Raw genomic sequence first — 20,839 nt, forward strand, 5'->3', positions numbered from 1 at the left:
CTCTCAAATCCATGTGCCTTAGCTTCTATTTTTACTTTTAGGTTTTAAGACAACCCAAGCCCCCAAACTAGATTTCTTTACTCATAGATTTGCTGTGCTCTTTACTGAGATTTAAATTCTCCTTAATCTTATCCTCCCTAATCTTCTGTACTACTGCCTTCTTTGTTGCTTTTCTATTTTCCTGATCTTTTCTCAAATGTGGGCTCAAACCTACACAACATGCCAAGGGGGAAGGAAAAAATAGCATTCCTGCTCTACTTTAAAGAGCTCTTTCCATTCGTTCTCCCTAGATACAAAGCCAAGATTAGCAGTGATTTCTCTGTAACAGCATCATACCACAACCTCATGTTTAATTTACCATCAACCCCTCAGTGTATCCTGGCATAGCCAACTGCTAATTAGCCAATCTCAAACTCCCATCTGCTCTGCTCAGTTCCTTATCCAAACTGCAGGCCAGGAGATGCACGTGGATGCTGCGTGTTCTAACAGGTAAACCACATCTAGACAGGAAACGGGTGATTTTTCTGTCTCTGAAGGTTTTTATAAGCTGAAAACTTCAATGTTGTAGTGCTGGAGAGCTCTCACCGTAGCCTTCGGGGAGGTCAGGCGACTGGTGCCCATGTGGTCTGTTCTGAGGTGTCTGTGCATGACCTCTGACTTCAGGAGTGCGAAGCCGCTGTGCCTGAAGCCTCTGATCTTGACTGGGGGACTCTGTGAAGCGACAGTTGCCTCCTCCAGCGGCCCCCGTAGTGTCTGTGTATGGTGCTGGTTCTTCCATGAAACAGCTCAGCGGCCTTCCCGGTCCGGAATCTTCATAAACCGTTCTGAAAATGGGGAAACTTCAAGAGTTTCCATCACAAGAGAAGTGAATGCAGAAAGAACTGTTTCTCTTTCACTCCCTCTCTATTACTGCAACTTTTAACCCACGCCACGACACTTTCTTCATGTTTTTATACCCCGTATTTCTCATGCAAGTGCAAGAATCGCTGTTAACTAAAGGAGCAAGTCCTACCCAGTTTAGCTTATTCTCTTCAAGTCAGTATCCACCTTATTACCTGATACACATCCCCAGCCGATATATTAGTTATACTGATATTTTCATGTTCTAGCATTAATTCTTCTTTCCACATAGACACCATTTTAATAACGAAGTGTAACGAAAACAATCCTTACCCTTCATTCTCCAAAAGCCCTCTACAGTCTACTACAGAACCTCCTGTGCCTATTCTGTCCCGCGTCTGTAAACTGACTGCAATAAAAAGCAAACACACACGAGTTAATCATGAAAGAACAACTGTTCCTTTCAAAAGAACGTAAAGACAAACAACCCGTATTTATACAGGGTGAAATAGAAAGGGAAGCTGAGAGCACACCCTTTACCAAAACTGCTTCTATAACCCTAAGGCATTACTGACGTTTTAAAAAGGAAGAAGAGAAACCAGAGGCATCAACCCCTCAAAACTTAAGCTGAGTCTATGTTGTAAATACCAAACACGTCTACATCTGCATCTGTGTTTCATGAGGCTCCGGCAAGGTAAGCTGGCAAGAAATTACTCACCGCTAGATGTCATCATTACAGTGAGAATTTAGGGGTTGCCAACTACGCTGAAATGAAAAGCTCGGGTTTGGTGGTTTTGCCATCAGAACGGGGTTAAGATGGGGTGAATGAGCTGTAAAACTAGCAGTGCCTTGTTGAAACTTGGCAGTGGGGTACAGGACTCAAGGGTATTAAACCAGCAATTTGCAATATTGCTTTTAACTCCTCCAGATCCTCTTTTCCGCATAAGATTCTCTTTGCCTGTCACCTTGGTCCAAAGGCAATGAGTTTCATGGTAACATTTACCCTTCCAGAGCGGCACAAGAAACCTTACCGGATGCATTCCCTCTTTAATATTGTTTCAATTGAGAGAAAACAAACTCTTACATAGGAGCACAATGAAAATTTTCAGGTTATGGAATTGAATCCCATTGAAGTCAGAAGAAACAATACAGAAAAGGCACAGAGCAATAATATACAGGTCTCCTTTTTAATAGAACACTTGTCTGTATAGTATATTTACCCACGAAGATGAAAAGTTTAGCTGAGAGGATCCTTACCCACTATTTGGCCTCGTACAGCATCAGTATCTGTGGGATTTAGTTTGCATAGATCCAAACGCTGGTCTGCAAATGAGAATTGGAAAGATCAACAAAACACCAGGGAGGGACGGGTGGGAATACTATTCATTACTCAGATACAAGGCACGGAAGGCTCCTGATTGCACCAGGTAGGAATTGTTCTTACATCCAGTATCTTTTAGCCTGCTGATGGCATTGGAGAGGAGTCGGACGCACCCCAGGAAGCCAGCTCCCTGTTTCTTGTGGATTTTTTTATGGTTCCATACACTGATGGTTATGGAATCTGTCTTCCCAACATACCTAGGAAAATACATATTAGAAGAGCAAGTTTCCTCTAAGCAATTTATGCTTTATTCGGTACAAATTCTGATACATTTCAGTACATTGGTCATGCTGCTTTATGATAAATACAGAAGTGCTTGAGCCTGAAATGGTGTTATTAATGAATTACTGCACTAGGATTTCACCCAGCATGTTAAACTGATATTGCTGCAGCACGAAGTTAACTACAGCCAGCCTCATTAAAAGCTATGCAACAAGCTGATTAATGTACCAAACTTTACAATCCCTGTTTCTAATAATTTGGAGAATATAAATCACTACAAAAGGGGCAATCTTTTGTACAAGCTGGACTGCACCGCTCCAGTAGAGCTTACTCTGTGCAGCTGTGCTGTGTACCCAACGCACAAGGATTTCTTCATTCAAACACCTAAAAGCAAAGCAGCTCTCCTTTAGTAACAGGCAACTTCTTGTTGCAAGAAATCAGTCCTCAGCCATTGTGACTCCATTGCTAATGCAAGACGAAGCTGCAGTGCCAACCCCTGCATTCCAATTACTAGATAGATCTCTGGAATATTGTTTATTTATGACCTTAGAAATAACTCACAGATCGTAATGCTGGTTCCATTTGGGGTCCAATGTGTTCTTCACAGTGTCAGTTGAATGGCACTGGCCTGACCCATCAACAACAACTTTTGCAAATGGGTCAGGAAGTCCTGTGGAAGGGAAAAGGTGTTATTAGACACAGTACTTTTTGGGTTGTTTCTTCCAAGATAATGTTACCGTGAGCTTCTGCTTCCCCTCCCCAAGACAGGAAAGCTGCCATTATCCTAGAACTATTTTAGTAAATCCAAACTAGAGAACTGAGTTCCTAATTAGGGAACGTACTTGTGTCATACAGACTGGTATCTGCTGTAAATTGTGAATGCTTTAGGAAACAAGAGGTTAAAGGTGCTTAATTTAACAGTGCTTAAGTGACCCACACACACTGAGAAGCAGTCATGTTTGTTCAGTCCTTAGCATAATACTGAGACTGCAGCACCAGGATCTTTTACTCACTTTAGGAATAGAGCATGTCTGAGATGGATGCTCTTGGTACCCCCAACAAGGAGCTATAAGCAGCACCTTGTCTGTGGTCTCATCAGCCAGACTTCCAACTCGAATCTGTGAGCCCTTGGTCTTTCTAACCCTAGAGTTACAACTCAGGGTAACATATATGTAGTAATGCAATGTTACCACAAGAATGGAACCACAGAACAAATGGCATACACAGATGAGCCATGACACTGATGCACAATACACAAATCTGATTAATCAAGAGCAGAAAGTCATACAACTGGGGCATACTTACTGAAGAAATCTTTCTTTGCAAGGTTCTTGGCACATAATACTGCAAAACAAGAGAAAAGATAAAGGAACCTTAAACCCATGAAAAACCCCTTTCAGGCAATCACAGCAGCTGCAATACTACCTGATCATAATCCATAATAAATGCCCACATATTAAAAGTGAGCATTGTTTTCTTTATCTGTGACTGGAATATGGATTTCCATAAAGAGAAAAATGCCTTTGCTGCTTTTGTTCTATTGTTCCAATACACAAAAGATTTCATGAACGTCCCTTTGCATTAAAACCTCCTGATTTTCTACACCGCACGGTCCACAAATGCTAAACCAGGCTGGTGGTGGTGGTGTTGCTGTCACAGGGTGAGCAGTTTGCAAACACGGGAAGGTTTTGTGGTGTGACAGGACCCCAGGTGAAAAAGTGCATTGAAAACCAAGTAATTGCATCAAGATTTTCCTTTGAAAGGGCCACGAATGAGACATTATTTCCCCTTCTCCAAGTCTACTCAATAGCACAGTAGTTCAAACAAACATCAGATCAGGACACTCGCATCAATCTCCATTTCTATTCAGTCTATTACCAGCTATAAGTCCAGTTTTGCTTTTCAGTAAGGACTGCTCAGTACAATCTGAGTTGCTCAGTATGCATTCAACTCTTCTAACAGGCCAGGGAAAAGAACTACAGAGCCAAAGATGAGAGCTCTAACTTACCTAAACCCAGGAGCCAAGAGAGGACAATGGCTATAAAAGACCTAACTGGTTTTGAGGTAGTCTCTTTCCCACCCAGTTCTGATCCTTCAGCATGAGAATGAATGCTCAGAAGATACTCTAATGGCTATTCCCCCTGGTATGGTCCATTTCTCCTTCTCATCCCATCTCTATCTCATCTCGCTCCTGACTTACACTCAAGTCTCACCTTAACTCTGCAGCAGGGAAAGCGAAGATGCAGTAGGAAACACATGGGAACAAATCCCCTTTTTAAGTTCTTTCTTTTACTCATCAAGAGTTCCACCTCTGAACTCTGGAGCAACATCCCCACCCCCCTCACAGAAGCAGCAGAACAAAACCTGCCTCCCTTCACGTGCCAAGCAAACAGACCAAAGAAGTCCACTGTGTAACCCAGACGTGCATGGACATAAACACACAAACCCTTTGTCTTGGTAATAATGAAGGCAGCCACACCAGGAACCTATATTTAGAATGGCTTAAAAATCACTTATTTCTTACAGTGGCAAAAGGGCACAACCACAGACAGCTTCTCTCTTAACAACTGACCGAGAAGGAGAAGTCTGCAGGACTGTGGCAATTCAACGTGAAACAAAGCAGGATTGCAGAACCACCATCCACTGCTCAATGGAAGCACGACACAGCAACCTTTAACTTCCTCTTCCCGTTACTTCAGAGGGAAAAAATACCAGGAAAACAGGGAATAAAGATAGGTAAAACCCAGAACTCGCGTGTTCTGGTACCAGCCAAAGGGAATGCTGAAGTTCTTGTGAGTGGTGGAGCTTTCCTTCTTAGTTTTTAAACCAAACAACTCATTTTACTTCCTTATCCCCAATTTTAAGCATACCTTATTGAGCTGGAAAAGTATTCCCTCTGTAACCACCTGCATATAGTCTGACTATATAATTACCACCTTTATTCTAGATTTCAGGTGTGCTTTCTTTTTCAGCGGCCTCAAGTTTCTAAAGCTATTATTGTAGACTTCATTTAGCTCTCTTCCCTCTGCCACAGGCTTTCAGATGAGTACGGCTGCCAATTTGCCAGTTGCAGCCTGTGAAACCCCCAATTTTAGGTTGCAAAGAGAAATCATTACTCTTTCTTGTAAGGAAAATATTGGCGCAAGAGCTAATAGCTGAAATAAACCTTTATGGAGCAATCTCCCGGATCAGGCTGCCCAAGATGGGCTATTGGCTCTGTTCCACTGTTAGCATATTAAACCCAATAGAGCAAAACAAGTATTTTTAAGGGCTCCATCACTTAAAAGCCACAGACTTCTGAATTCCTGTAAAGATACAGGTGACAAAGGTCAGCAATGGGAGGCTCGGATATGGAGCAATGCCAGCGGCGGAGCAGACAGCCCCTGCTTGCTCTGCAAAGCTGAGTCGATGCCAGATGTGCTCCTTAAACACATTCTCTCCAATAGAACTCCAGCAAGACTGCGAGCAGGATGTGAGTGCTGCTCCTTCCAGCCTGCAACCTGTGAGCTCGGGTAGATGGAGCTACAAAGGCTTTAAAGGTTATTAATTCTACCCCTGGCACGGAGGCGGTGGAGAACTGAACTGTAGGCAAACGGAGACGCGCTTTACACGAGCTTTGACCAAACCCCATCTTTGCCTCCTTCCCAAAGTGCTTTTTCTTTTCGTTTTCCTTTCTTTCCAACAAGAAAGGGTTTGGGGCTTGCTAGCAAGAGCAATCTCCCTGCATTCGTTGCAACGTTACCAAAGGTACTAATTCTCCTGACTTGGGCATTTACATTCTGCCTTCTCAAAGTCAACCGACTTGTTTGAGCTTGACACAGTATTTGTTTATACTCCCGCTCTGGATTGCTGCACAGCACTGAAGAACTTTTTCTTCTTCACACAACAGGTCCCAAACAGCACTGAAACAATGCCTTTACATCTAGATTGTAATATTTATAAAGGGATGGGAATGTTTTTCTAAGTACCTGACATTACTGAGGGAATTTCAAAGGCCAAATTAGACAGCTGGGTAAAGTGCTAGTGTGAAAGCATTTTTGGCAGGAGGAAGAGAAAGGACGAGCCTTCTACAAAGTCAGTATTCACCCTGGGGATGTCTTCAATGCAGATGGAACTTGAGTGAGCGGAGTGGTTCCTCTGCCAGCCCCCGGTTGTCCACCCTGCTTCCAAAGCAGGAATGAATCATCTGCTGTGGTTCAGGAGGTGCCGCAGGAACAAGCTACAGACGGGTGTAGTAAGGAAAGCACGGAGTGGCACCAAGGTCTGAACAACCCACTTGAGAGTTGCATCAGAAAGGTGCTTCTTCACCACCTACCTCTGCAGCAAGACCAGCAGTTTTGGAAGGGAGGCAGAGAAAGACAGCGCGGAGAGGGAACCATTTAACATCTCCAAGTAAACAGACCTAGCCTACAAAATCAAAGCCATCATGCGCATGTTCCTCCTCCTTGTCAGCGCTCAAAGTGAGTCTGCAGGAGTCCTCACACTGCTGTCTGCATCAACACGGGGTTTATTCACACACAACATACCCCATCCCACAGGGTTAAGATGCTACCACTGGTTGCTGTTGCAGTGTAAAAACTAGGTGGTTGTGTTTTGAGACCTAGGGAAGAAAGGAAAACCAAAAGGTAAGTGATGGCAATATTGCATAGGTCCCAGCCAGTCCCAATGCAAAGCAGCAGGCAAATCTGCACCTGGGACTGCGCTCATCCACGCTTTGCAAGTTAAAGGTAAGAGCCTCCTTGCTCAGATTAAGGACTTTTACACGTGGAGAGGATCAGAGCTAACGACAGCCTTCAATTTAGTACTCAAGTTAATTGTGAGGACAAGACAAACCAGCACTACGTCCATATGTTCCTTAGGAAAGGGGTGGGAAGGTCACAGTGAACGCTGCTAGCAAATCCACCCTTCAGCCATCTCTGGCCTTCCCTTTGCTACTCCAGGTTAATCATTTGTGCTTGTGCAAACAGGCAGCTAGATTCCAGGATACATTCGTTCTGCTTTCTGACACAAGACAAACACAGGCCAGCAGGCTGGGGATGTAGAAAGGGCTTTACTTAACATTTACTTCTGTGTCGACCATCTTTAATCACAGAGATATGTAGCACAATCATTAAAAGCATCACAGATTGGTGGGTTTTAAGATGTGAGGAAGGAGCAAAGAACAATGAGGCTTTGGAGGGGAGAGGGATAAAGATCTTGACAGAAAATGAAATGAAAGCCACAGCATATCACTGCAAATACAAAAGGCTGCAAAGCAGCTCATATTTGAATAGGCTGCCCCATCCCTGGCAGCGTTCAAGGCCAGGTTGGACACAGGGGCTTGGAGCAACCTGCTCTAGTGGAGGGCGTCCCTCCCCATGGCACCGGGTTGGAACTGGATGAGCTTTAAGGTCCCTTCCAAACCTATTGTTGGACAGCAGGGCAGCCCCAGCTTGGAGGCTGGTTTCCACAGCACAAATTGTGCCATTCTGAACAAGTTTTTGAGAGGCTGCACGGCAAAAATAATGGGCTTGAAGTGTAAAAAAGCCTCCAAAAACAAGGGGAAAAAAAGCAAACATCAGCTTTTTACCACCGCTCTAACGCCGTGGCCGCAATTGCTGAAGCTATGATGTGAAATCACGTCGCAGCCAAATGGTTCAGCCTATTTTGTGGCAAATACCCTGAATCCCACAAAGCACCCCTTCTGAACGGCTTTACATAGGGCTCTGCTCACTGCTCTCTTCTCTGCACACAACTTTAATGAGACTTCACTGCAGATAAATGTCTGGGTTTATTTCTTTACCAGACACCCCACGAAGGGTTTAAGTGTTGTGCTTTCTTAAGGGTGACAGTCCTTGGTATGGTGCAAGAGAAAGGGTTTAATGGGAAAGGAAAGGCGGCTGAAGGCACAAAGCATTTAAAAATGCTGTTTCTTTACAGCTAGCCACATCACTGCACTAAAATACCCCCCTTTATTCACAAACTAGAGTCTAAATTGTCACCACAAAGGCCAAGGTTTCTATTCTAGTCCTATTTTGTGTTTGCTTCAGGAATGCTTCTGGTCGTTCTCTTCGCCTGCTTGAGACTGAAATGCATAAATCCACTGAGTGCTTTAACTTCTCAGTCACTGCCTGTGAATCACTGCAGTGCCTAGCATGCAGAAAAAGCTAAACAAAACTCAAGCCTTCCCTTACTTGAAGCCAAATAAGCCAATAAGCTGCACAGAACTAATCTGATGCACAACGTGCGTTGAGTGGCCTTCACCAGCATCATGGTGCCATTGACATCTGCAATCTGACACACCAGCCAACCAAACCCCCCTCCGAGACCCTTCAGCCTTCAAGGACCAGCCTACGTCATGCCCTACCCTGACACTGTAAGACTCTGCCTGAACTCATGCTAAAGCAGACCTTGACTACCAGATTAAAGCAGTGCTTCATTAAAAACAACCCCTCGATTCTCAAAGAGTTGCTAGATTTGATACACGAAGCCTTTTTGTGGCTCTTTTGTGTAGGCTGCAGCGAAAAATCAAAGCCTCTTTTCAAGGCTTGCTTTCCTCGTGGGCTGGAACTTGGCTTCGTGCAGCCAGTTGCAAACACTAGACAACTTTGAAGAGATCTTCAAAAAACCACACGCCCAGAAGAACCCATTTTTATTAGCCCATTAACATGTCATTAAAGTATCTACTTAGCCAGGAAGCAAGATTCCATCCTACCTAAGCAAAAACCCGTCATGAACGAGTCAGTCCTCGTAGCGCAAACAATACCGAGTTGACAAAACAGGAGAGTTTCAACTCCAGGATTCCTAAGAATTACTCAAATTGACCAAACAATAAGTCTTCATATACACAGCAGCAAGGGCTGATTTAGCCCTCAGTAACATTAAGAACCAGCATAGGCCTATTGGAAGTACAAGACTCATTAAATTCCCAGTTAACTGAGACCTGTAAAGCAAGTTTAAGAATGAACAGACTGAGATGTAAAACTTGGGAGAAACACTGAGTTATGGAATTAGCTGAAGAACTTTGCAGGGATAAAAAGATCAATAGCAAGCTGAATCAGGGCTGCTGAACAGAAGCAGAGAAAGGCACACAAAGCAGAGAGGTGGAAAGCAGCACATCCAATTATCCCTCACACTAACTCCTCTTTCTCTCCTTCCCCCTCTGCTCACCCATAACAAATGCCTGAGATAAAGGCTACCTCTCAGATTAAATCTTTCATTAAATCCCAGCTATTACATCAGTTTGCTTACGACTTTGCTATGCCTTCCCCTAAGCCAGGCCAAGAACCTCCTCATACTCCCTACACAGTCTCCTATTTCCTAGATAGACATAAGCCCCAAGCATCTCCGACTGCTTGAGTCTTACAGACATGAAGTCCTGGCACACCGTCTCCCAACATGTTCAAAGCACAACCACCTTCTTTGAGAGCTGGAATTGGAGAGGTGAATCTGTTCTTACTGTTGCCACTTTACAGCCATTCCCAAAGAACACCCTATTGATGACAGTCTTACCAGAGAAAACGCTAACAGAACATCAGGTCATTTCTACCCCTATTTGGGGTTGCAAACTCAGTCCTCCATCCCTACCAGAACCATGACCAAGTGGAACATTGATTTTGTAGAGAGGGATTTCCCAAATTCAGTCAAGTTTTCCCTTTGGGTCCACAAACAGGCTCCAAAAAAGCTCTCTGTAAACAAAGGATACTCTCAGGCTTCAGCTATAGTGTCAGCCCCTGCGTACAGCAGCAATAGAACTCTCTGGAGAGAACTAAAATCTTCCATTAAAACCACACAGAATAATATCCTGTTCTCAGGGCAAGCACAAACTCTTAGTTAACAGCTAAACAAAGCAATTGCAATGACAGAACTCCTACTGGAAATAAAAGCCACAAAGTGGGATTTTTCATTCCCTCCGCACATCACTTGTGCAAGTTGTTAGCTGCTGGGATCGACCCAGTTGTGGATTTCTCGCCTTATACCTCTTGTATCTCCAACCACGTGCAACGAACACTGTGGATGCAATGAACAGGATGGGTTTATCTGTGCAGCTTGCACATACTTGTGCTCACGTTTTGAAACAGAGCCCTGCAACATCACCCCCATAGCAAAGCTCAAAACGCACCAGGAAACTGTGGCTCCATTTCCTTCAATTACATTAAAAGCAAGGAATAAATCCATGCTGAAGGCTTAATACTTCACTTTTACAGTTACCCAAGCACTGAGAAAGCATCTGGAAAAAAATTCCTAAAGCATGAAAACCATGTTCCTCCACCCACATGCACTCATAACTCAGATTCCAAACTCCGTTTTACCAAGATTGCCAAAAATATTTTGTGCTTTTAACACTTGGGAGGTTTCGAAGCACCTTTTTCAAACCTCTCCAGATGTTAATACCTAACGGGATCACGTACTCAACCTAACGGCGCTTACAACAGGTCCTGCGCAGAGCTGGGCATCAGACTTAGTCCTGCTCCCTGGATACAAAAGGTCCTTTCTCAAGATGCTGTGCAGATCTTCAGATGTATAGATTTGTGTCTCTGAGAAATACCAGATGAACAACAGTGAATGATTCATCGAATATAGAACACCCAAGACATTGCTCTGACAGAAATAACCTATTAAATAGGGGACACCCCTGTAACGGAGAATGAGAGCCCCCATATGCAGCACAGGCAAGTGCTCAGTCAGCGTTTCCTTTAGGTGTGTTTAATTTAACATGCCTCTGATCTCCACTTTCAGAAGTTCAGTGCAGAAAGCCTTAAACACCTTCTTTTCATTACCGAAAAGCACCTCAGAAGGACTCCCCCGTGCAGCTGATCATTTGCTTACTAATTCAGGGCATAAAAGGCTTTTCCAATAAATCCCCTGCTCCCTATAAAACATGGAAATTTAGATTCCCTTTCTTCCCAGATATCCTCTATGGGGCCGGCCGTACCACTGCTACAACTGCATGGTTTACAACCAGGTTGTGAGGCTCAAGTTACAAGTACCTTTCTCTATTAACGGCAGCTTTATTCCCCCCCCTCCCCAAACCACCATTCAATTAATGGACTTAGAGCTTTTACAAGACATTCATTTCCTAAGTCCGGGAGGGAAACCAGCACAACTGCTCTCTGCTGCTTTATAAAGGAGAGGAAAGCACAGAACAAGAAACCAAAACCAGAAGCAACACATTTGCAGATGCTTACCCATAGACCTAGAATTAGGAGAACGCTCAAGCAATCAGAGCAATTAAAACAGATGTGGCCTTGAGCTTCTGTCCACGGAGCATAATGGTTTGGAAACGACAGGAACAGAACACACACCTTTTGTACTTTTTAACCCAATATTATTGCCGGTTCTCTTCATATATATATTGTGTGGCCTCATAATATCTGCCTGTCCTGCACAAAGCCCAAAGAAGTCTGGCCTTCCACTGGGAAACACGTAAAAACCTTGGTACTGAGAGCAGAAAGCAGAAACCTTGGTACTGAAAACCTTGGCAAAGCATGACCAGATAGAGCCAAGCACCGTTTCAATAGAAGCACTGAATTACTGTCAAACAGTAAAAGGTCTAAAACTTCCCAGCTAAACCAAAGCAGATCCTGCAGTTTAAAACCTAAACCATATGTTTTGTCTCTCCACAGAGGGGTTGGTATTTACATCCCTACACATCCAGGTAGTGGTAATATTTCAACAAAGCAATTTGAATGTTAAACGCTGTTGTAAAGGAGGGAAAGCGAACGGCGATTTAACACGTGCCCAATCTCCATTTAAGAACTGAGATTTGGTTTTTTCCAGACAGAACCAGTATTTGGCTTCTTTGATATCTTAGTGCAATTAAATAAGGTATAAAATCAACTTTATAGCAACAAAAGTTTCCAATGGGGGTATTTTAATAAAGAGGGCAAAATTCATGTCTGGTTTGCATCAAGTGATTGCTTCAAAGCAAGAACATTGTTATTTGAAAAATGAATGGCGTTAAGTTATGTGTAAGTTGTAAACTATGTAAACTATTAGTTCATCTCGTGAGGGCTTAAATGTATCAGTAGAAGAGCTTTAGTTAAGCAACTCCCATGGAATCTTGCCTGAAAGCTAAATATGCAGGTTTGGCTCTGGTCAAAGTAGGGCTGCCCGACTCAGTGCTCAACTAAAGCAAAGCAAGAAGAGGAAGCTGGCCAGAGAACAGGTGAGCTGGGATGCTGCTGATGGTGAAGGCAACTGGCAGCGAAACGAAATTAGATTAAATCATCTTTAAAAACACTGAAAATACAAAAGAACAAGCTTTTGCCTGAGCAATTTGACAAGTCACAATTAAAAGCATGAAACACTGGTGACCGCTGTGGTCACAACAGTCAAGAATGCACATTTCTTTGTTCATTCTGAACCATTTGAGTGAGGAACCTCCAATAGAGAAACTCCACAGAGAAATTTAACCTATGGAATATCAGGTATATAAAAACAGTGCACTGGGCTTAAGGTGTTTTAGGCTCATTTTGCATTTCTTTAGTAACTGAGCAATCCCAAAACAAGCAGTTGCTAGACACCTACTGCAAAGAGCAACACTTACCAAGCGCCTCTTCTAGCACTAGAGCCAACTCCAGTTCCTGCTACCAGAACAGATTCCAACAGGTACTGGATGACTCTTCAAGAGGCACAAAGTCAACACCCCAGACTTCTCTGCAGGTAAATGAAAAGCATTCTTCCTTTCAAGCAAGGCAGCAGTACTGTATCAGTGCTTTAAAACCACATACCTCAGGTTACCAAATGACTTAGAAACTTCCCCTCGTTTCTAGAGCTTCTAAGCTGCTTTCCAGGCTTGTGTTTTAACTGAGGTATGCCGAGTGCTTTTTGGCATGTTTGGATAGAAACATAAAAAGCCTCAAGCCTTGCCATGTAAAGCTTTTCAAAGCCTTGGGCCTCTTTGCCAAAGAAACTTTTCCATGCTCTTAGAGCTTCTGCCTTCCTTATTCGCCAACGTGGTGTTTGGTTTGTGGTGAGCATGATAACAAACAGATGGGATGGCCTGGTACTTTCTGAACAGGCTGAGAGAGAGCTCAGATTTAAAAGTCAGGGCAGTGAAAGTCAATATGCAGTGAAGAGTTAACTGTGCACAAAAGCCCAGAGCAATGAGTTCATTTTGTTCTAGGCTACTTAGTGAATGGACAGCCAAAAACTGAACCAGCTGGAATTCATTCAGAAGTCATTCTTTCTCTTCCCATAGCTCCCTAGGCTGTCATTATCAACCTGAGGATAACAAACATATGGATCATCAAGATCAAGTTGGTGCTAGAAAGAAGTGGCACAGCCTAATAGCCCATAATAAATGAGGGTTTAATCCTAACTTGGATCTTAGTACTGAGATGTAAATGCTTTTAGTGCCTTCTGGGAAAACCTGAAGGGTTTGCCCATGTTAGAGGGAATGAAAACATTCAACTGACTTCTTTTGTTGATGATTCCCAGCTCTTGTGTGTGTTTAGTGACCAGTTTTAACCTCCATTCTTCAGCTGGGTTTCAGCTTGTGTCAGTACAGAACAAACTGAAATGGGAAGACTTAAAATAGTCAAGTAAAGGTATTGCTACAAAAAAAAACCCACCACGGAGCTGTTAAAAATACCACCTGGACACGTTGCTGCAGTAAATCTGTACTAAAAGGGAGGTGAGCAGTTTTATTACTGACATTGTATGTCAAGAACAGAGAAGGGTTCCACATTAAGCAGCATCCAGCATCTTTCCAAGTCCATTCAGCCAGGCTGAGCAGAACTTAGTTGTTACCATGGGACACACGGAGGAGGATCATGGAATGGTTTGGGTTGGAAGGGACCTTAAAGCTCATCCAGTTCCAATCTCTGCCACAGGCAGGGACCCCTTCCACTAGAGCAGCTTGCTCCAAGCCCCTGTGTCCAACCTGGCCTTGAACACCGCCAGGGATGGGGCAGCCACAGCTTCTCTGGGCACCCTGTGCCAGTGCCTCAGCACCCTCACAGGGAAGAGCTTCTGCCTAATGTCAATCGTCAATCTCCCCTTGCAGCAGCCACTGTCAGGCTGGTGCTCTGCAGGAGCACTAACCCCAAGCCTGGTACAGCAACTCTGTGTACTGACACTGGGCAAAATACAGCCACACATCTGGTTTTGTCTTCGTTACCATTTCATAGTCACACGTTCCAGATGATTCAAGAAGCACATGAAAAAAAGAAATGGAAAAGTGACACCTTGACTGTCCAGGTCAAATGTAAAAAATCACTCCAAAAAGGGAAAAAACTGCTTCAGGAATTTCCAACAGAAAAGCTAAAATAAAGGTGCAGTTTACATTCAGGAAGGGGAAAGAATTGTGCTCTCCCAGATAAAATCCTCGGCATCACTTCTGATTCTGAAGAGAGCACCTCTGTTTAGAATATTGCTTTTAATTCCTGGAAATTCTCAGCTTTCAGGTCTTCAGTAGTTTGCTTCCTGATTCTTCACCCTGTTCTAATCCCTGTTAACATCCCCCCGAGACGTTACAAATCGCTCTGCTTTCTTTATGCTGGGGTTTGTCTCCATTTGTTCACAGTTCAGCTTAAACCCTCCTTGTTTACAAAGGAAAACCAGAGGAAGCACCAAACACACGCCTGTATTTGTGCAGGGCACCGATGCTGGATACCTGCCAGTCAATCAGCTCCTCCCGGGTTATCCTCTCTGCCCAACTCGCACTGGGTGCGTGGGGAGCGGGAGGTGGCAGTGGTGACACCAGCTAATGGGAAGGAGGGGGCTGAGTGTGTCTGTGCAGGAATAAGGAAGCTGTGAATGAGGGGAAAGGAGAATGGGACAGGAATGAGGCTTATTCCAAAAAAAGACTGCAATTACAGAGACATTAATAGCTTTGGGGAGCTGAATATTTAGCATTCATTCACCTACTTCTGCCTTTCTAGTAAGAAATCACCGTTTTCTTCTATGGGGCATTTGTCCATCTGTTGCAGGAAAAACATCCCTATGGAACAAACTCTCCCAGGATTTAGTATGAAAGCTTTTAGTTAGAGAAAAGATGTGATTTAATAACCAGCCTTATAAGAGAATAATACATAAAAAGACTTCTTTTGATGCTGCCATTGTGCAATGCTAAGTCTTGCCTACGAGAAGCACATACACACACTCTCCAATCCACCTCATCACGTATTAACCACACAGGTGGCAAATCCCTAAAAGCGCATCCCCGCGGATGCCGACAGAACCAAGTTACATCGGTTCTCATCCGACCCCCAAGCAGTGAGCTGCACGTGACGGCTGCTCTGCCCCAGGAAATGTGGGTCAACGCGTGCACATCCTGCTCCGGGATTTGCCTGCTCTCGAGGGACCGGCAGCAGGGTGACTCGGGAGCAGGGGCCTGGCTGCAGGCACACGCTGCACATCTACCAGTGACACTATTGCTGCTCCTCGCTGGTGCGTTCACGCTACGCCACAGAGCAAAGTGGTCCGTGTCTCATGGCCGTGCTGCATCCCAGACGTTGCCATCACTTTGAAGGCTGACAGGCACATTGCGCGACAGGAGCCATGAAAAGGGAACGTCTTCCCTCAGAAATAATTAATCCCCCGTTGTGTTTGAGTACAAACATCCACATCTAACAGGCACGTGTGTGTTTCTCTCAGCAGTGAGATGGACAATCGAAACCTGCTACTGCTTCAGAGCTGAAGGAGCAATACCGAGTGGTCCTCCTCCTCAAGGTGTGCTCTAGGTGGATGTGGTTAACCAATAACCTTATGTTCGCGCCCTCTTCTTCCTAATGCCATTCCCAAAGTTCAGCAGATCCATGCTGTAGCAGTGTCTTTGCTCTTACACAAGCAAAAGCATCCTCTTCACAGTAGGTATTTGAAACAAAATGTCTCATTCTTGTGTGACCTATGAGAGGCACAAACCCCAGAGATGAATAGCACCAAACAAGATTTCATGAAAAGAAGGCTTTTATTCAGGATAAAGCTGTATCAGCCTATGTGTTACTCCCTTGTTCTAATTATATAGGACAGCATCTATTTAAACTGCCAAGTGAATGACTTCAAATTTGATCAATAGTCTCTGTTTATTCAGCCCAGCGCTACTGACAGTCACCAGGGCTGAAGAACAAAACAAACAGAGTGGGCAGAGCCAATCTATGGGTGAGCAAGAACAACTAATCCATGATGGCAAACACCCTTCGATTTGGTCAGGACGTGGGGAGGGAGGTCTGCTGCCTATGGGCATAGACATAGCCCCTTTCCTTCATGCCCCTAAAACATTTATCCACATTATTCTGCCAACACCAACTCACGAGCTGAGTGAGCTCAAGCAGAACACACATCACGGATATAGAGTGACCCCAGCCCTTATCCTGTCCCATCTAGCTATGTTAAATATGTCCATTTGCTTATCGGTTAAGCATGGTAGGTCATGACAACAAGAGGACGTCACTAAGCCCTTGGACCATAAGCAGTGACTTCCCTACCCACTACGGAAGGAAATCTCCTTTGGAGCAGCTTCAAGAAAGGCTGGAATCATCTTCTTGCAAGCAGGATGTGAAACGTCCTTGACTGAATCTCCAGCCAAAAGATGCTAGGAATGTTTTAGTTACCGACCAGCTGCAGAGAGCAGGGTTACAACAGCGTTTAGAATGCAAACAGGCAACGTACAGCATGCATGTAAGCATTCCAGCAGGGAATTTTGTCATTAAAAATATAAATGCTTTCATTGCAAAGTCAGTTTCTCAGCAGTGGCTTAACAGCAGCCTACGTGGACTTCCCCCACCAGGGAACTGCTTTAAGAGCAACTTGCAAGCTGCTCAATAAAGGAAACCCCCTTTCTAATCTCATGAGAATCCACTCATAAAGGCTGGGATCTTGATGAAAACGTTGCAGTGCTTTATGCCAACCAGGATGTTTGGTCATAGCTTCTTCAGCATTACACATCCACCACTTTGCCTGCAACAGCAACGGGTTGTGATTTTCCTTGTACAAAATGTCTGTGTCCGTTACATCAATGAATTATAATCCCATTACTGCTCCGAGATACCTTGATCAAAGGTATTAGATACATAAAGGGGAGCTTGAATGAAAAGATATCGCGCCTCTTCCTCTATGACCTTAACACGTGTGTTTTGTATTCAGAGACAGGATTTTATGCAAGTGACACCGCTCAGCTGCAACCAAAACCACAGGAGGAAAGTTCTCCTAAGCTAAAAGGTGTTCATCAAACATATTAACACAGCCCAAATTTAATCTCTAACAGAACAACCCACGAGGACAGCTGCTTCAGTCAAAGCCTCAGACGGCTTGCTTCCCGTTCCAAATTGAATCAATAGATCCAATGCATTACACTCCACACGGATGGTTAACGGTGCTAATATTCCAGGTAAAATGAACAGCTGCATGAGGAGAACTCTCACTAAGGCTAAATTCACTGGATATGTTACTTGTTCTCACAGTAATTCCGTAAAAGAAAGGCCTACCAATTTCACTGAGCAGGGTTACAAAAAACAGCTCTTCACAGTCTATGACACAGAAGCTGCCGGAAATAGGTTTCTGCACCTTTCCAACACAGGGAATGCACTTCAAAACAGGCTATCGCTTGCTTTGGGGGAACCAGAAGAGAAGAAACTGTTTGATGGTTTTGGTTTTAACAAGGTGATTCCTATTTATCAAATAGTGGAGATATTAAAAGCAAGCCTTTTATTTGCATTCCTATCACTAACAGGACCCAAGGAATCTGAGGCAGTCCAAGCACTGAATGACAAACTACTAGATAGGAGCAACACGGAGCAAGATGGAATAAACAATTTTCATGAGAGAAAACCCTTTTAAAGACCATTTTGCTCCTCACTAAAATAAGCTGTGTGGCACTAATTGGAAGTGATAGTGCTGTTCTTGTAATTAAAAAACGCCAGTGGGAGGTTGATGCATCGGCTGATGCTGGAAGCGACGCGCTCGCAGGACGCAGATGAATCCTTGTGTGAGCTTCATCTGGGTTAGAAAGCAACACCAAACCCCTAAGTTAAAGCAAACATATAGGGAATGTTATTACAGGTATATGATAAAGTCAACTGGATGTTTCTCGGAGAATGATGTTAAGTTCTAAGGGAAAAAAAAAACCAAACAACAAACCAAACAAGCAAAAAAGAATCCCCGAATCATAGAATAATTAGGGTTGGAAAGGACCTTAAGATCATCTAGTTCCAACCCCACTGCCATGGGCAGGGACGCCTCACACTAAACCATGGCACCCAAGGCTCTGTCCAACCTGGCCTTGAACACCTCCAGGGATTCCCAAAACAAACTCCATTCTCAATCTGGTTACAGAAGCAGGAGTTTAATTCAGGAAGCTTGGTTTACTTGTAGATGTGTGATGATTTTAATAGGTACCTGTTCCTCTGCTTCCTACCTCAGAGCTCCCTTCCCACTCTCCTTCCACACCTGTCCACACAATGGGGACCAGGACCTGGACCTTGCCCTCTTCAGTGGACCATGGGAAGGGGCATTTGTTCTATGAAGCTGCTCATCCTCATCAGCCTGGGAGATCTGGTACACTTATAATCTTTGTCCTTATCAAATCTGACAGAAATCAGATGAAGAGCCAAAAATGAGTCCGAGGAGAATGACAGGTATAATCCCTTTTGTAGTCTGGTAATTTCTGAGTCTGGAAAGAAGATGAAGCTCGTCCCATAAGTTTATCCATCAGCCTGATGGCCAGCTAAGGCAGCACCACCTCCCAAAACCTGCAGACAGCTTCCATGTGCCAGGTTTCACTGCTGATTTGTGAATCCAAAAGCCTAGAGACTGAGTAACAGCAGCTTCCAATCTAGGAGAAATCCCTACAGAAATACTTCCTGGATCCTCTTCCCCTTGGCCTTGCAACATCTTCATTCCATCACCCCAGAAGAGGCTGGCGGCCATGACCAGGACCTTCTGCACGAGTCTTCGGTTGCTGCTATCATAAAGAGCTCTACATTGGCATCTGGAAGCATGATCACCCTTAAAACCGGCAGCTGCTCTGCCTGACACAACCTCCCTGGTGAACATCACAGGAACAAGCAGGACCTTTTGTCTTTACTTGGTATAATATCAAAGAGAAGGCAGTTTATCCAAAGGCTTCTCGTATATTTACTCACCACTCCTACAATGACTATTTCAATCACGTTTACACTACCAGCATCATCTTGAACATCACAGATTAATGTGTTGTGTTTCAAAGTCTCTTTTCTCTCTGTGCACTTGTAGGATTTACATCCTAAGGCAATGATATAAAACCCTGATACTACTTCCCAACTGGGCTTTCTTCTCTCTTTTTATTCTCCCCTCTTCTATCAAAAATAGTTCTCATCTATGTCCTAGTTCAATTTGGAAGTTGCACATACAGACTTGATAAGCATCCTGGAAGGAAATGCCTTGAATTGCAGGCTACTTACAACACATTTTCCCAAGCAACTTTTTATATAAACCCCATTTGATGGCTGCTTTACTAATTTCCATTGAAGTTTATCCAAACATCATTTGTAGACAAGTCCAATTACTCCTGTGATTGAAGAAAGCAAAACCTAGAAATCACTGTGACTGCAGGCCCAAGCCCAGCTGTTGGATTATCCTCAAGTATTCCCGATTTATCCTGCTTGCAGACAGACCTTTAATTCTGAGAAGGTATTTCATTTTCAGCTAAAGAACACAACGCAGAAGAGTGCCCATGTACACGCTGCTTTTGTTTGCCTAAGTCTCCTTTCAGACCATGTAAAAGCACTCCTAATAAGAGCTGGTGACAGCACAATCATTGGAACTGATGACATTACCCTAAGCACACGTAAGGGCTGCACGCTGGTGTCAGTGTGACCCACTGACTCTCATACCTGTGCTCCTTTATTGTGCTGGAACAGATACATCTAATTAACGTCTTGAAAGAAGTCTGTTAATATTCAATTCCCTACAAATCCTGGAAAGAAGGAATAAAAGATGTAGGTGCTCCTATTGTGGCACATTAGCTGCACATGGAGCATATACCATATTTCAGTTAATTGCTGGGTTGGACAGAGCTTTGGGCGACAGGGTCTAGTGTGAGGAGTCTGGTTGTGAGGGTTGGAACTGGATGATCTTAGGGCCCTTTCCCACCCAAACCATTCTGTGATGTTAATTATTGCAGAAGTCAGGCTTATAGAGAGCCAGACATTTATTCCTAGAGCCTGTGCTTTTGCAGTAGCCAGTTTAATGTTGGATTATTTAACGAATTACAGCATCTCTGGGGAAAGGTGCGGGGGCAGAGATTTAAACCCGAGTTGGTTACATCACATCATACAGCTTGGCTACTTTATACAGCTACCAAGATGAACTAAGCCATTAAAGCCTCATGTCTGGGCCCCTTCTCTGACTCCAGTACGCTCACACGCTGATGGACCACGCCATGCTTCCAACCTTGTGCACCTACCAGCTCCCTGATTTTAACCTCATCTCACC

General features: G+C 44.0%; 1 protein-coding gene across 5 annotated transcripts in view; it reads right to left on the reverse strand.

The window, feature by feature from the left end:
* SMURF1 (SMAD specific E3 ubiquitin protein ligase 1) overlaps positions 1-20,839 on the reverse strand; it is a 46,498-nt gene that overhangs the window by 15,754 nt on the left and 9,905 nt on the right. For 3 of the 5 annotated variants that reach the window (XM_061473656.1, XM_061473652.1, XM_061473653.1), the window contains exons 2-7: positions 3,749-3,787; positions 3,005-3,113; positions 2,285-2,418; positions 2,098-2,163; positions 1,174-1,249; positions 586-839 (exon numbers count right to left, since the gene is read on the reverse strand). In XM_061473656.1, coding sequence (XP_061329640.1) covers positions 586-839; positions 1,174-1,249; positions 2,098-2,163; positions 2,285-2,418; positions 3,005-3,113; positions 3,749-3,787 — 678 coding nt within the window. The remainder of the gene's footprint in view (positions 1-585; positions 840-1,173; positions 1,250-2,097; positions 2,164-2,284; positions 2,419-3,004; positions 3,114-3,748; positions 3,788-20,839) is intronic. The other 2 variants (XM_061473655.1, XM_061473654.1) reach the window with 1 other exon arrangement.

The sequence above is a fragment of the Pezoporus flaviventris genome, unplaced genomic scaffold (assembly GCF_033815535.1).
Source record: "Pezoporus flaviventris isolate CSIRO_AGI_PZ_B2104156 unplaced genomic scaffold, CSIRO_AGI_Pfla_v1 ptg000078l, whole genome shotgun sequence".
NCBI lineage: Eukaryota > Metazoa > Chordata > Aves > Psittaciformes > Psittacidae > Pezoporus > Pezoporus flaviventris.